The 15,593-nt window shown below is 36.9% G+C and overlaps 1 protein-coding gene across 7 annotated transcripts in view; it reads left to right on the forward strand.

Moving 5' to 3' along the window:
• The window catches only part of LOC114158566 (protein EFR3 homolog B), a 31,080-nt gene that overhangs the window by 6,650 nt on the left and 8,837 nt on the right, over positions 1-15,593 (forward strand). For all 7 annotated transcript variants that reach the window (XM_028040185.1, XM_028040186.1, XM_028040187.1 and 4 more), the window contains 6 exons: positions 3,248-3,324; positions 6,314-6,441; positions 6,980-7,130; positions 9,117-9,238; positions 9,529-9,678; positions 14,630-14,764. In XM_028040185.1, coding sequence (XP_027895986.1) covers positions 3,248-3,324; positions 6,314-6,441; positions 6,980-7,130; positions 9,117-9,238; positions 9,529-9,678; positions 14,630-14,764 — 763 coding nt within the window. The remainder of the gene's footprint in view (positions 1-3,247; positions 3,325-6,313; positions 6,442-6,979; positions 7,131-9,116; positions 9,239-9,528; positions 9,679-14,629; positions 14,765-15,593) is intronic.

The following is a 15,593-nucleotide window of genomic DNA, read 5'->3' on the forward strand; positions in this document are numbered from 1 at the left end:
GTGCAGAGTAGGTGGATGTCGTGAGACCCTCCCCCCGCCCCTCCGAGTATGTGTGGTTCGTATCACTGTCATTCGAATCCTTGTCCACCCACCTTGTTGTGCTCCCTTCCATGCCAACCCATCATTACCAACCACACAAAACAGTTTGCCTTATATTTTTTGTCCACCATCTGAACTTGTGGGATTTTTTTTCTCTTAATGAGTCAATTTCTAACAAACACACATTATAATGAGCTATGCTGCAAAAACCTTACATGCTTTTTGCAATTAACCCTCCACCTAGCCTGGCAAAATAAACACATGGTGAACTCATTGTTAAATGCAAAACGGAGGCCATTATCTGAGTAATAACATGCCTATATCAACAAGCAACAGTGGAAATGCAAATGTTTGCTGTGCAGCAAAGTTTTATGAAACATCGTATCGATTACCATGTCCACAGGACTGTTGAATTTATGCAAGTTTTACTTTACAACAGTTAAACCTTCAACCTGAAGAAGAAATTGAGTTTGACACCTTCGAAAAATTAATTTTCTCTCCAGCGAGCAGACAGGACAGGACAGATTTGTGCTGGTTAGAGAAGGTACAATAAGTCCCACTAATCTGTGACTCATTTCAATCCACCTCCCCAATCACACTTCCATGTTTATCCCCTACCACGTCTTGGTTCGTGTTTCTCTGTGTTCAACCATCCCCTTCTTCTCCACACCACACCGGGGACCTGCCGCATTTTCATTAATTCATCAGTGACTCCTACTCTCAGGCCCCAGTCCAGTACTGCAAGCATGAAATAGAGAGAGAGAGAGAAGTAGAGGAAGTGGGTGCAGAGGGTTTATTAGTGTTTGAAGTGATGGAGGAGAAATGCTATGAATAGACGCACAACTCTTTGAGATAAGCCCCAACACAATTCCTGCTGTGGAGTTCCTGCTGTGAACAAAAAACAGATTGAAACTCAACAACTTTTATAGTAAATATATTTAAGGAGCTTTTCTTTTTCAGTTTCACTCAATGATTAAAGAGTGAGTATTATGTATCTTCCAGGCTCACAGTGTTGCCTTATAGCACAATCAAGTAACTATGCTAACTTTAGTTGTTATAAAATGCTGTAAGTATCAAACATGACTTAAAAGAAATTTGTCTCCGAAATTGTGTCTGTCTCTTTAAGAAGCTCCTGCTCTTTCCGACACACTACCTTCAACATATCATCACAACAATCCTTCTCCGTTTTGCCATTTATAACCATTCTTAGGAGCGTTGGACTGAGAAGATGTTTGTACGATCAGGTGTTTGCTAATTGCGACTGCCGCTAGTCTGAAGGAGCTGAGTGTTGAAGGCATGTGGGAGGGACGCTCTGTGGGATGGAAGCTCAACTGGAGACTGCAGCTCCAAGGAGGAGCTTTGCTTAAATAAACGGTGCCCACTCCTGAATGGTTGCCATGGGAGATTCAAGGATTCCTCTTCATCTTGGTGTAGATTATTGATAACCAGACGAGGCTCAGGCAGCTATCAAGTTAATCTTAGCTAAAAATACAAACGTTTTATTGTGTTGTCTTTACTCAATATTTTAAGTATTCCTGTTATTTATAACATTTTATTATGAAATGTATAAATGTTATTTAAATTTTATAAATGTTATTTATAACATTTTATTATTTTGATACTTTATTAGTCAGTTGGGAAATCTGCTTCCAACAGTAAGTTTAAGTAAATATTATTTTGAAGATTGTAGCTCTCTGCCTACGTCTAAAATATGGTCCCATACCTCCAGTTCTCCTAACATAATAAAATAGGCATTTATTATGTCAAGATATTTATTAGTATAATTTTATGGCTTAAGGATATTGTGAAAACATTTTGAAAGAAGACTGTCATTGGCTATTCTGTGTGCAACTCCGAGATATTTATTCTGTGATGTGCATTAGACACGGACAGATTGGTGGTTATTTATCGAGGATATAAATACTGTGATTTTGGGACAAATAGCACCAGCTGACAGCTGGTCTGGGAAATCTCGCCTCTGTTTGAGTCTGGGTGTTTCATAAAGCGCTGCTTATCATGAGCCACAAAACTATCTATGTTAGTTTAAAGTGTGGAGCCTGAAAGTTTCTGGGGGTTCTGTGAAAATCTGAATAGTGTTGAGTCGACTTCCTGGAGGCTGGATGCAGCATGCTGTCCTTGTGGAGTGGTAATTGGGCAGCTGGTAATCTTGTTAATGATGGGTCAGGGTGCTTTCGCAATGAGGTTTGCTGTCACTTTAGTGAGAAGGGCATCAGTTTATGTAATGGAAGCTATAATAAATCTGTTTTCATTAATTAGAAGTAGATAAATGTTGGACTTTATATAAAAAGAATCAAAGAATTACTGTCTGTGTTTGCCTTGCACAATTTTTTTCCCTTTGCCTGTATGAAGTGTCAGACTATCATATCCCTCATCACTCGACTCCACTGCTGATGGTGTAATGACCTACTTTTTCCATTAGGTTTTAAGGCTCTCAAACTTGCATGCTGAATGTATGATTTTTTTTTGTACCTGAAAATGGATACAGCATTCATTTGGGGTTTTTTGGAGGTTATCCCTTTTTTTCATATCTTCCTTCTCCCTGACTGTGCTTATGACTCACCACTGCTGAATTCTCCCAGCCAATCAGAATTCAGCTCTGTCTGGGTGTCTAGTTTGTCTCTCAAATGTAAAATGTGAAAAACCACCATCTTTCCTCATGTTGTGTGTGTTGCACGATTCAAGACTGCTTTTGATGGGCTGCATGTGTCTGTTCATGTTGATTTTTATATGTTTAGTTATGTGTCTGGAGCCAACACTGAACCATCTCTCTTTGCATATCTTGCTTTTGCAGTATGTCAACTTTTTCAGTGGGTGCATTATTATTTTAAAAGCTGTAGTTGTGTTGCATCTGCTGACAGGTTTACTGGCTCCCTTTGCAGCAGGTTGTGCCTCTGCCTCTTCATTAAACACTGTTGTTTGTTTTCCAACCTTACTGTGAATGAAGTTGGTCATATCACTTCAGTGGTATAAATGAATCAGAATCAAAGATAACGAACTTACTGTTTGACGTGTCTCTAAGCGTATCCCTAGAGTGCACAAGACGTTATTACTTTTATATTATGTGTAGGGGGAAAAAGATGCAGTTTTTGAAAAGATGTGTAAAATGAACCGCCACTTACTTTTATTGCATTTTTCTCGGTCTAATTGGTCATGTCTGTCTGTCTGTCTCTGTCTGCTTCTCTTTCAGGGGTTTGTGGTTGCTGTGGGGCACTCAGGCCTCGGTACAAGAGACTGGTCGACAACATCTTCCCAGAGGATCCAGAGGTGAGAAACGTAGTTGGCACGGCGTATTTCTTTTCTGATGCTTTCTCCTGATGTCCTTGTCATGATGTGATTGCATAGAGTACATTCCAAAAGTATTTATACCCCTTTATCTTTCTTACATTTTGTTGTGTTACAGCCACAAATGTTGGTGTATTTTATGGAGATGTGATGTGATAGGGCAACTCAAAGTAGTGCATAATTGTAAAATGGAATTTAATAGATACCAGATTTTTAATTAATTTATTATTCATCGCAGAAAATATGTTTTCCAGCAAGACAACAACCCAAAACATTAAGCCAGAGTTACTATGGAACAATTAAATCAAAGGATGTCCATGTTAGAATGGCCTATTCAAAGTCCAAAACTTAATGTATAAAGACCACATGTCCTTTTCCTTTCTTTTCACTATTCTGCACTGTTTTGTGTCGTTTTGTCACATAAAATCCCAATAAGATCCATTAGATTTGTGGTCAGAAGGTGACAAAATGTGAAACAATTCAAGTAGTAGCAACACTTTTTTAAGATACGCCATAGAAATCTGTTGGAGCTTCTTACCCCATTAAAGTTGTGACTAATGACCGATAAAAGCATTTTTTCCCCCCCACAGATTTGACAATATTTTTAAATTCCCAAGTGAATATATAGCAAGCCCAAAAATAATTTCCTTGATTTAGGAAGAGTAATGAAGTGGTGGGAACCAAGGATTTAAAAATGCATGAACATGCATAGCTGCATCCTCCGCTGCTTCCTCCTCTTTGCTACAATTTCCTATGATTAACTTGAATTTGACTCCGATGACTCATAAAGAAAACTCATTTTGGTGGAGATGAAGAGGGCGATTTAGATTGCAAAGGAAACTTTTCATTAAAGCTGCATTACAAGTGCAACAACCCACTTTGTCTTTTAAATATGCCAAGAAGTTCTACTACAGCTGCATGAGAACATATTTACATTTTAGTTCCTACTTTTGGGTGTGTATAGCTGTGCACCTGCATGTTGCGGCCCCAAAAATAGTTCCTAAGTTTGGTTTCAAGCTGCTGTAATTAATGGCGACCCAGGAAACTCGAATAAATTGAGTTATTTTTGAATGTTCATTCTAATATGTTACTGACTGTGCAAGCACGTGGTCGCCTGTCAGCACATTTACACTATTCCATGGTTTACACAGAATAACTGTTGGTGACGGGAGTAATTATATATTGCATTTCTATTTACACCAAAGCTTTTGACAGTTTTTAGTATTTCAGACGGCTTGTTTTGAGATGGATTATTATAACTGCCTGTTAGATTTGAGATCTCTGTCATCAAGTGTTTCAGAGAAGGCAAAAGGCTTTTACTCTGTGCTGATTTCGCAAATAAATCCAATTAGAAGTCTGTACCTTATTTGCAGAACATAAAAAGCAAAGTCAGCTAATAATGCTAATGCTCCCTTTTTGCTTTTGTTGAATCAGGAGGACCTACAATAGCTGTTTGCAAAGCGCTTACGCTTGAAAAAAAAATCTTAAATGTATGATATTGTCAATGTTTATTTGGGTGGCAGGTTACTGTAAAGGCTGTGATTTCACTTTATGCATTGACTAAACTATAAAAATCTCTAAAAGAACATAAGTTCCAATAAGTTTCCTCGCCAAACTTTTTGGAAAGGTTCTTAATTTTTGCTGTAGACAGCTAGCATTGAAACGGCTTAAAGTGAACAATATCTGGTATCTTGTTTCAAGTCTCTTCCTTGTGATAACTGCATCAATTAGCCACAGTTCCAAGAATTTTGCCTGAAAAAAAGAAATTTGGTGTTCAGTTGCAGACCACAAATAAAAACTGAAATGTTTCATTTGGGATGTCAAATCTAAATGTTTGCAGTCCCATTGCTTATATAGGGGAGCGAATAGTTTAATTGTTGAGTTTGAGAAATTCAAGCATTTTTCAGATGCCTGAAGTTTTCAGAAAGAAATAGAGAAGTACAAATAACTAACCTAGTTTTGTTTGTGGAAAGAAGAATTGGATTATATTTATGCTGTATGCATTGAATGGTTGGTACAAAAAAAATGCCATCAGCATAGATGTGATTAGCTTCAGTTAAAAATTCCAGTTTGTAGCATGAGCATTAAATGTTTCCATCCCACAAGCGCAGTGAAAACATTCCTCCATCTTCATCCACCTCAGGATGTTAGTTTAATAATGTGAATGCGAGCAAGTTATTACATTTTAAATTGATTCTGCTCATTGTGTTTTCCAGCTAAATAAACAAACCTAAACCGATTTCAGTACACTGGTTTTTATTGGTCCTTTGTATGTTTGCTGTTATACTCGTTTTATTGAATTTTGAAAGGCCAGAGCTGAAAATAATATATATTCGAGGAATAATATTAAAAGTATCAAGACACTAGCTGACTCAGAGCCAAGAATATATCATGCAGTCTTTGATTTCTCTGATTATGACCAATCATAATTAAATAAATAATATCTATTTGGCTGGCTGAGCAAAATATATATAAATATTTCTATTTAATTCCTGCTCCAAACACAGCCATAAACCACTACTGGTTTTATAAAGTTGGACTAGATTGTTTTCATTTTTCCATCTGGATTGTGACTTTGAGTTGTTTTGGGTTTCAAAATTAGACTCTCTGTGGACTCGGTGTGTTTTTAGCTCTCTTCCATCCTCGGCCGACGTAAAGAGCGGTGAAGTAGGTCATAGGGGGAGAGCAAAAGGGAAACTTGGTGATCCAGTTATAAGCTTATATTTAAGTTGCTTAGAATGAGAAGAACAGTTTCCTTTTTTAATATATATTTTTTTAACATCTTATATTCTATCAGGTTTTTTTTAAAACACAGAAATTGATTTGCAGTGAACCCTAAACCCTACAGCATGCATATCTACTCTGCCATAAGTGTAACATGGATATTTCTCCTGATATAGAGTAAAACGTCCTAATTATTATTCATATTGGTTACCTCTAGTCCTTCTGTCTCCTCCCATGACACTCCTAGGATGGACTGGTCAAGGCCAATATGGAGAAGCTGACATTTTATGCCCTGTCAGCTCCAGAGAAACTGGACCGTATCGGGGCCTACCTGTCTGAGAGGCTGTCACGGGATGTGGCCCGGCATAGATATGGGTAATGCTTCAACTTCTTTCTTCTTTGAGTTTAAAATAATACGTCTTTTCCATTTTCTCTGCTCTGAAACCAATGTTTAGTTTTCACATTCTAATAATTTGGATAGGATTGGACAGGATTTATCTTTATCTTCATTAAAGCTCAAATTGTACAATTCTAGGAAGAATTTCAGATAGCCATGCTATGATGTAATAAGGCATGTGTTACATTTATAATCTTCTTATATCACTGATCTCTAGACAAAATCAGAATTCATCAAAGAGCTTAGGAAGATCTCCTGGGTGATGCATGTAGATGATATTATGTGTTGTAAACACATAAAACCCTTAGTCAGTCTGTTCAGTCCACACCTGATTCAAATGTTGATGATGTTTGTTTAGGACTATAATACTTTGATTTTCACGGCAAAAAATAACCTTGCGTGTTACAGTTATACTAAAAAGTGTAAAACTAAAATGAGCATCCGCTTTCTTGGGAGTAATAAGGTTCCGTTTTTTAGAAAGTGAAACATGTCCTCTTTTTTTATTTTCCTATTGAGATATGTGTGTATAGCCATGGAAGCCCTAGACCAGTTGCTGATGGCCTGCCACTGCCAGAGCATCAACCTGTTTGTGGAGAGCTTCCTCAAGATGGTGCGCAAGCTGCTGGAGTCTGACAAACCCAACCTGCAGATCCTAGGAACCAACTCTGTAAGTACTCTGGATAAAGACAATAATGACAATGTGTACGTTAGCAACTTGTTTTATATTCGTTAATGTCGAGAAGAAACTTACTCATCAAGCACGTTCACAATCCACATGTTTAATATAATGCCTTTGGTTAATGTGCTTTGATACTCAACAGTGTTATTTTCATCATGTTGCCCAATTTTGCTACTACTTTAGTAGTAGTAGTACTAAAGTAGTTTACAACAACTATTTTGATAGTTTTTGTGAAATTTCCAGTGGTTGGTTGCTATTAGAATTTTAAAATCAGGTTACCATTGAAATTGCATTTGGTCTCTGTGCTAAAACTCCGGATTACTTGATTATCACTTAAACAGAGTTGGAAGCAGAAGGCAGTGAAAGCAAAGCAACTAAATTTCAAGAATATCAGGAGTTACATGTGCTGTATTTTGGCTGTTTTAAGGAAGACTTTTCACAGGTTTCTTATTATGTAACGACAATGCACATGTCACTATATAATAGTAGCGACTGGTTGGTGGTGTTGTAGTTACTCAGCTGAATTAAAATAAATTTGAGTTAGAAAAGCGGTTCAAGATTGAGTGTATTTCAAGTCCTGTCATAGTGTATTAAATATCAAATGCACTTGAAAAAATGTTGACAAAATTGCACAAACTGTTAAAAATCTTGTTTTCCTGAGTTTTTAAATTGGAAAGTTAAGATAAAATTGTAGTTTTATTTAAAAAATACAATATTTCTGTCATGTTGCTCTCCACCAATAGCACATTCAACATATGAATATACAGTACAAAGCTGCCTGATAATATGATGATCCGTAGCTTTTACATTAGCATTAAATGTTTACAGAAATCAGCGAAGACATCCTGCAGCATCAAATTCATCTCAGTGGATTCAGCGTGTATTTACTTTCATGTTGAAATTTCAATAGGTAAGACATATAAACCTTGAGAGATGTGTACTGTGAAAGATCAGAGCTCAGCACAGAACATTGGGAAGAAAGAATGATGAGTTTCCTCTTGTGTGGGGAGCAGCAGTCAGCACTGCTGGCTATGCCAGCAGAAGGCACATAAAGGAAATTAAATTAACTATAGACTTCAAGTGCAAAGCTTTGCAGACTGATGAGATTTGTAAACTTCACTGTCATAATGTAGAACGATCGAAGAGTTTGATAAATGTCCATGTCCAAACGTGGCTGTATACTCAGAAGCATCCAAATGTGCTGTTTTTCACACATTAAGCTCCTGTCATGAGCTTAATGGTTAGTTTCTTTTATTTCACTGCTCTGTTATGAACAGTGCTTGAAGCAGGTTTTTATTTCTCCTGGTGTTGCCTGGAATTGCAACAAAAATCATTATAATCTCTCCTCTTTTGTAATAACTATAGATTAAAGCTTTTAATCAGATATGTTCCACTTTCATACCTGGAAGATGCTTCATATTACCAGCAGCTGGATTGTTTTCAGAATCACCACCAGAGCTGCCATCAATTTGGATACTTACTGTAATTTAAAAATCTCTCCAGACGTTAATGTTTAAGTAGATTAATGAGTTTTTTTTGTTACTTTTTTGAACATTGTTTATTTTTTTTCCAGTTTTCCCACTAATCCAGATGGTGTTTTTAATAAGATTTTATTAGCTGTTATTATTATTATTATTATTATTATTATTATTATTATCTACGTTGGTGGCTGCTCCTCATTTAATCATCACTTCAAGTACCCTTAAGATCCAACTTGTTTAAAAAAAAAAAAATCCAGTTGATAATTTATTAATTTGATGATGTTTTGAAGCTGAATGTCAGCCGGTTGACTTTGCTGACATTTGCCAGCCCAGTGGGAGAGCTCCCCCTCTGCTCTGCATTATTCATTCCTAATTAGATTAGTTACATAGCTACAGTTTGACTTCAGCTAAATGAAAACTCTTTTGGCTAACTTTGGTTTGTCAATATGACTTAAAAGTAACTGACAACTTTTCTGCCATTTTTCTTTTTCAGTTTGTGAAGTTTGCTAATATAGAAGAGGACACTCCATCGTACCACCGCAGCTACGACTTCTTTGTGTCCCGCTTCAGTGAGATGTGCCATTCAAATTATGAGGACCCTGACATCCGTACCAAGTATGTAAATAGCTGCTTTGTTTGCTCTCTGGAGACAAAAATATCCACAAAGTGCTGTTTTTAGATTAAGTGGAAAGTTTTTGTTTTTTTTTTAGATTAGAATTGCCTCAAGTCCTTTCTTTTATGAACTGATTTTTAAAATAGACACCTTTTTAAAATAACTTTGGATCAAAGTTATTTGATCCAAAGTCAATCAGTAGTTAAAAATACATAGTGCTATAACTGGAACTCTTTTTATACTCTTTTATTGCTATTAAGGGCTTTCTGTCATGTGTAAATGTTGCCACTAGGATTCGGATGGCGGGGATTAAAGGTCTGCAGGGTGTGGTGAGGAAGACTGTGAATGATGAGTTGCAGGCAAATATCTGGGATCCCCAGCACATGGACAAGATCGTCCCTTCTCTGCTGTTCAACCTGCAGAGTGGAGAGCGCACAGAGAGGTGAGTGTTCATGCGCTATTTATTGCATCTGTATTGAAGCTAGCATGTTGGTTTTTATCCAAATGAAAAAACAAAAGTATACGGAAGCCCCTTCGTTAGAGGCAATGTCCAGAAGCATTACCAACATCTAAAAAATATCTAATTACAGTAGAGATGCACCAATCAGAAGTGTGATTCCAATTACTGATCTCTGGTGTTTATAAAGCTCTGACCTGCTGATTTTAGTGGATCCAGATTTCTCCGTAGGAACTATAAGACCAATGTTAACCATAGTTTTTGAGCAGCTGTCATACTTGAACAGAAGCTGAAATTTATCATTAATCTAAAAGTAGGACAAAATGAATATGGAGTAGACATTTGAAGCAGTTAGCATTACTATAGCACCATCTACATTATCTTGCTTAACTCTGAGTTTCCCAAAGTTTTTGCCCTTCATGTTTTCTGCAGAATGTCTTGTTCTGTCGCTTACTGTTAAAATGGCCGACACGTCTCGATATGTTGTAGAAAATTTCATTTCTTTGTTCTTCTGACTTTGCTTTACACAACTAAAATTAGCTAACTTTGTGTCTTTTTGCCTTAGTAAAGTATTTCCACAACAAAAGCGTTAATTGAAAAAATATTGGGTTTTAATTTAATCTTCTCTAGGCTGTTCTAATAAATCCTTCTGTTGTGAATTTGAAGTCATTACTAGATTTTTCTCTCAAGTTCAAGAACAATACTCCTTTAATATTTCACTAACTTGCCTTTCTACTTTTAAACTTTTAACTAAATGCGTTGTATTTCTAAGGAATAATAATTTCTTAGGAAGCTATGATTTAATCTACCACCAGCACTCTTCCTTTCAGAAACATTTTAACTTGTCATCATGCGTCTTTACAAACTCCTGTTAAGATAATCCAACTGTTTTAATTTTGCACTCAATTGACAGCTGGCTATATTTTTTTTCCTAATTACCAGACTTTCTTGTACAGTGGTCTCTTGAAGATGTTTCAGTCGCTGCTTTTTTATTTTCTTTAATTAACTATTTAAATATTTAGTGAAAATGTCTGGCCTTAAATGAAATCCACCACGAACTGAGAGTATCTGCTGTATTTTATTTGACTCGAATGTTTCTTGTGAAACAAGTTTTAAATGAAGCAACATGAAGCAACTCAACACAGAACAGAGAACTGTGAAAAGAGATTGGTAAACAAACATTAAACATTTCCCTGATGTCCTCATATGAACTCTTATGTTATTTTATACAAATTAATATTTAAATTTAGGTAACTTCAAACCTTTTTCAGCAGGATCACGGTTCTGTCTTGATGACGTGCAGATAGCCAAACTCAAACATGACTTCAGTGTATAAAAACATAAGAAAAGGTGAGCACAATGATTGAAAAAAAACAATCACTTGTCACTTAACTAGCAAGAGTCACAGAGTTGAATATGAGATCCTAACAGATCAAATCATAGTCTAGCAACCGTATCTCTAAGTTAATAGTGTTAATAAAAAAAGCCATGAAATTGATCAAGTGTTAAACTCAAACTCAACCTATAGGCATTAGAAAATTTAAAATAAGAACTTGACTGGAATATTTACTGACCACAAAAAGTCAGATAAAAGGAGCGACTCAGGACTTTTGCACACCACAATGCCTAACTTAAGCTTAAGTTTTTGCTTCTAAAGGCAAACTGTCATCTGACGTTTACATAACTATTATCAAGCAGATCAGTCATATTTAATATGTGGTGATTAAGCTGAAGCTCCAGCCTTGACCTTCCAAATCTTGACAGCCCAGTCCAGAGCCTCTGAGTCTCACCTATAACTCATGCCATTTATCATTATTGTCACTTTATGAACCCACTGACAGCTCTGTTCTCCTCAAGGGGGATTTATTAAACCACCAGCACAATCCAAGAACAAACATGCTGCAGTGTGGGTTGAAATATTTAAGAAGACAGGAGAGGAGCATGAAAGGACGATGCAAAGAGAGTAAAAAGAGGAGTGGGTGGAGAATAATATCTCAAGTAGGAGTCTGAAGGTGCCAGTTTGTGAGACTCTGGAGCCTCACTCTGTTGGCAGCATTCCTCATTCTGAAATTCCCTTTGACGTCAACACCAAGATCTGACGGGTAAGGGAGCAAGGGGGAAGTAGAACACTGTAGGATGAATAACAGAGCATGGAGCTTTAGAAGCAGGGAGGTTATTGACAGAGGGAGTCGCAGACAGACTGACACTCTCCAACACGTCGCATTTCCCTCTCAGCTTGCCTCCTCTCTGTTTATGTTCTGTGGTTCTGCTCCTGCTGTGCATCCTCATTTCCTTCTCACACCGTGTCCTGCTTGTCATTACCCACAGCAGTCGGCGCTGAATCTAATTACCTCAAGGTCAAAATTTTTCCTCCCCTTCTGTCCCAGTGGACATGGACTATTTTATTTAAAGATCGGAGAGTTCAGACTAATTTTGGAAGTTTCACTTCCTGGAATTACTGTGACTGTATGAAAAAAAGATGTTGCAAATATTTTTGTTCCCCTTTCCTAGCAACTCTTCTTTACATGTTAAAGAAGAGTTAACATGTAAACTCTTCTTTGCACTCAGCAGAACAGAGAGACTGGAAACACCTGACAATGAGAAGTTCCTTGTTTCACTTGTGGAGAGCTCAGACTTTATCTTTTCACACCTGTTACTAAACCTTAATTAATCATGATTTGATGCTACTTTCCTGAACACAATAAAACTTTTTAGTTCTGAAACTAGACATGAGGGCAGATCTACTCCTAAAACACCCTCCCAGCAAATAGCATCTTCCTGCGTTCACATTCAGAAGAGCCAGCATGGATTCATTTTGGGCAAATTCTGCTCACAATTGTGCATATTTATGTCAGTTTCAAAAATGGCTAATAGAATCTCATTCTCAAAGACCAGAGTTGTTTGTATTTAGCAGTTTGCATGAAAATAAAAATACCATTGACTAAAACCTGGTGGGAGAAAAAGAGCAATCTGTTGAACTGCTGACTTTCCAAAATATGGCTCAAGGATGCAAATAGTATTTCCAATCAAATAAATTGTCTAAATTTGGTTATAACAACATAACTTTTTTAAACTTAAGAACACAAGCCTTATTCTTAACCTACCTACAGATGATGCATCACATGCTAGGTTTAATAACCACAACTTCATTCAAGTAATTGTAAAGATGCTCAGTTGATGGGTGGGAGTTTTCACCGTTGCAAGAAGTGCCTCAGGAAGTGAATTGGTGGACCTTAACGCTAACCAGGCATGATTTCTGCAGTCCGTTGTTCTTTGAGTTTTGAGAAATGTCTCATTGGGTCAGATCCTGGAGTTTTCTGTTAAATAAAAAAAATATATATATATTATAAAGCTGCTGGTTCTGATGGGGTTTCTTACTCCAGTGTGTATCTCACAACCTTTGAATTCCTTACTTAGTTTTAGAAAACAATCAGGACTGTACTAACAGAGAACTCATTTTCTAATAAAATCTGAAGATCTCACCCTCTGAGTCCTGAATATACTTGATTCAGACATTATTAAGTTCAGATTCACTTGAGTCACATTGATAGCACTGTTCTGACAAGTATGCTTTGTTATGTAATGCCATGAATGAGTAATGAGAGAGAAGAAATAATTGTTAACACCCCCTCTTCCAAATAAATACACATAAGTAAATATCTGTATTTTTCACTCTAATACTGTTCTTGCCTCATAACTTTGGAGCCTATGTATGATTTAGAATTATTTTTCTTCATTTCTAGTTCTGCTGCAAAAGCTTTTAATGGTGGACATCTAAAAATGTGGAATAATGAGTGGAACGTCACGCTTAGGACAGACAGGACAAACCACTGCTTTAGTGATGTTTACACAATTTATTTGCTCTTTATTGTAGCAGAAATCATCACAGCCAGCAGCAGGATTTTGACAAATTATTCAGTCTGTGTAACTTAAATTTGTCTTAATAAGAATAATAAATGTTTTTAATGGTAGTGTTCCTCACTGTGAAGTTGTAAGCTAGCTAGTCTGTCACTTTTTTGTTGTTGGCTCTATAATATGGATTAAGATATTTATGTTTGCATTTCATATAGGAGCAGAATACAGCAGTTTATAAACAAGAAGAGGATCATACTGGACCTCTTCTGGTCAACACATTGCAGTTTGACTGAAAAGGTCAAACCTTTCAGTTTGACTGAAAAGGTTTCATTCAAACACAGAATCATCCTGTAGAGTTCAAAGGAGAACTATACTTGTTCTCCTAGGATTTAGTTGTATTTAATTCTTTTGTTTGTTTAGTTTTATTATATATCTCAGAATAAATTTATCTTTTGACTAAAGCTTTAGATTCATGGTTTTTTCAAACTTCTAGAGGTTGTGCCTAAACCTTTCTCAGCGTTAGAGAAAATATAAAAGCTGTGAGCAGAAACTTCATCTTCTTTATTGTTTTTAAGTTTAAGGAATTACCGTAAGATTCTTCCTCCCCTTCAGCAGCAGATGAGATAAAAGAGTCAGGATGTTAATAAATAATGCCATCATTGCTGGACTACCAGAGGCTTGTTTTGACCAAGTTATAATGGAGGGGTTGATGATTTTAATTATGCATGAGAATAACCCACACATGTATACAGACTTAGGCATGAATATGTCTCCCATGGTTAAAGCAGATGTGCTCGTCTACACCCTCTGTCTTAGTTCCTACTGCAGAAGAGCTGCAGTCGGTAAAGTCGACCCAGTTCTGAGTGATGCAGTGGTTTATCCGATCCTGAGTGTTTCATTTAGTAAGAAATTGCTCTTTCTCTGTATGTTTGCTTTACTGAGTCATAGCGATTCCAACGTTTCTGTTTTTCTCTCTCTTGCCTGCACTTCTCTCCCTCTCCTCACTTCCTCCCTTCCCGGTCCCTCGTCTCCCTTCGCTCCTCTTTTTTTCTGCTTCATCACCTGCGCTGCTCCCCACCAGCCGCTCTCCTTCTCCGCTGCAGGCGTCGGAGAAGGAGAAGGAAAGCCCCGTGGAGCTGACGGAGCGCTGTTTCAGGGAGCTGCTGGGTCGAGCTGCCTACGGCAACATCAAGAACGCCGTCTCGCCCGTCCTGATGTAAGGCAAATTTCTGGCTCTTTTTAAAGATCTGCCTCTCTTGTGCAGTTGTTTACATATGCGAACACATCGGCTAACTGGGGGGAAACGCTGCATCTTTGGGTTCTGGAGCATTTTTATCTTTCTGCTGATCAGTTCAGAGGAGAGCGACAAGGGCGGTGCAAGGGTATCGACTAGATCTGAGATTTTGTTTGTGAATGGGGTGTTTAAATTATATATTACTGTGGCGATGCTATATGTAGATCACATCTCTGGACAGATATTATTTTTGGCAGGACATTCTTGATTTTTCGTGTAATTTTTTTTGTTTAAATAATTTGCTAATCTAAATCTTTGCCTGATCCTTTTAAAGCTGCGTTGTTCTTTTTAATGCAGTCCTTATTGCATCAGTTCTCACTCTCATAGTTTTTTACCTTTTGTTTGTTACACATTTATACCTTTTCATTGCTTGTTACGTGGTTTTGTACCCCATGGCTTCATTTTCAACCTCTAAGCTAAAGATTTCCAGAGCTTTTGTTTTTTTGAGTGAAACTTTGGTGAAACCGAACAAGTGGAATAAATTACAGTACTTACAATTAAAGCTAAATAGGAAAACAGTTGTAAATTTTAGAATTATTTAACATTTGGGTATTTTTTAACTGAATCTTTAGTACAGGATAAAGGATTTTACCACTGATATACTGTTGTTTTATTTGCAATGTAGTGTACATCAAAGTACCCTGTAAAATGATATAGTTCAAGAGACAATGACAAAGATGTTGATCTACTTTGGTTGCAACTTATCTGTTGTGATAACCTTTAGGAGATGTGCCACAACTTTGGAGTTTTT

This window comes from Xiphophorus couchianus, chromosome 15, assembly GCF_001444195.1.
Source record: "Xiphophorus couchianus chromosome 15, X_couchianus-1.0, whole genome shotgun sequence".
Classification (NCBI taxonomy): domain Eukaryota; kingdom Metazoa; phylum Chordata; class Actinopteri; order Cyprinodontiformes; family Poeciliidae; genus Xiphophorus; species Xiphophorus couchianus.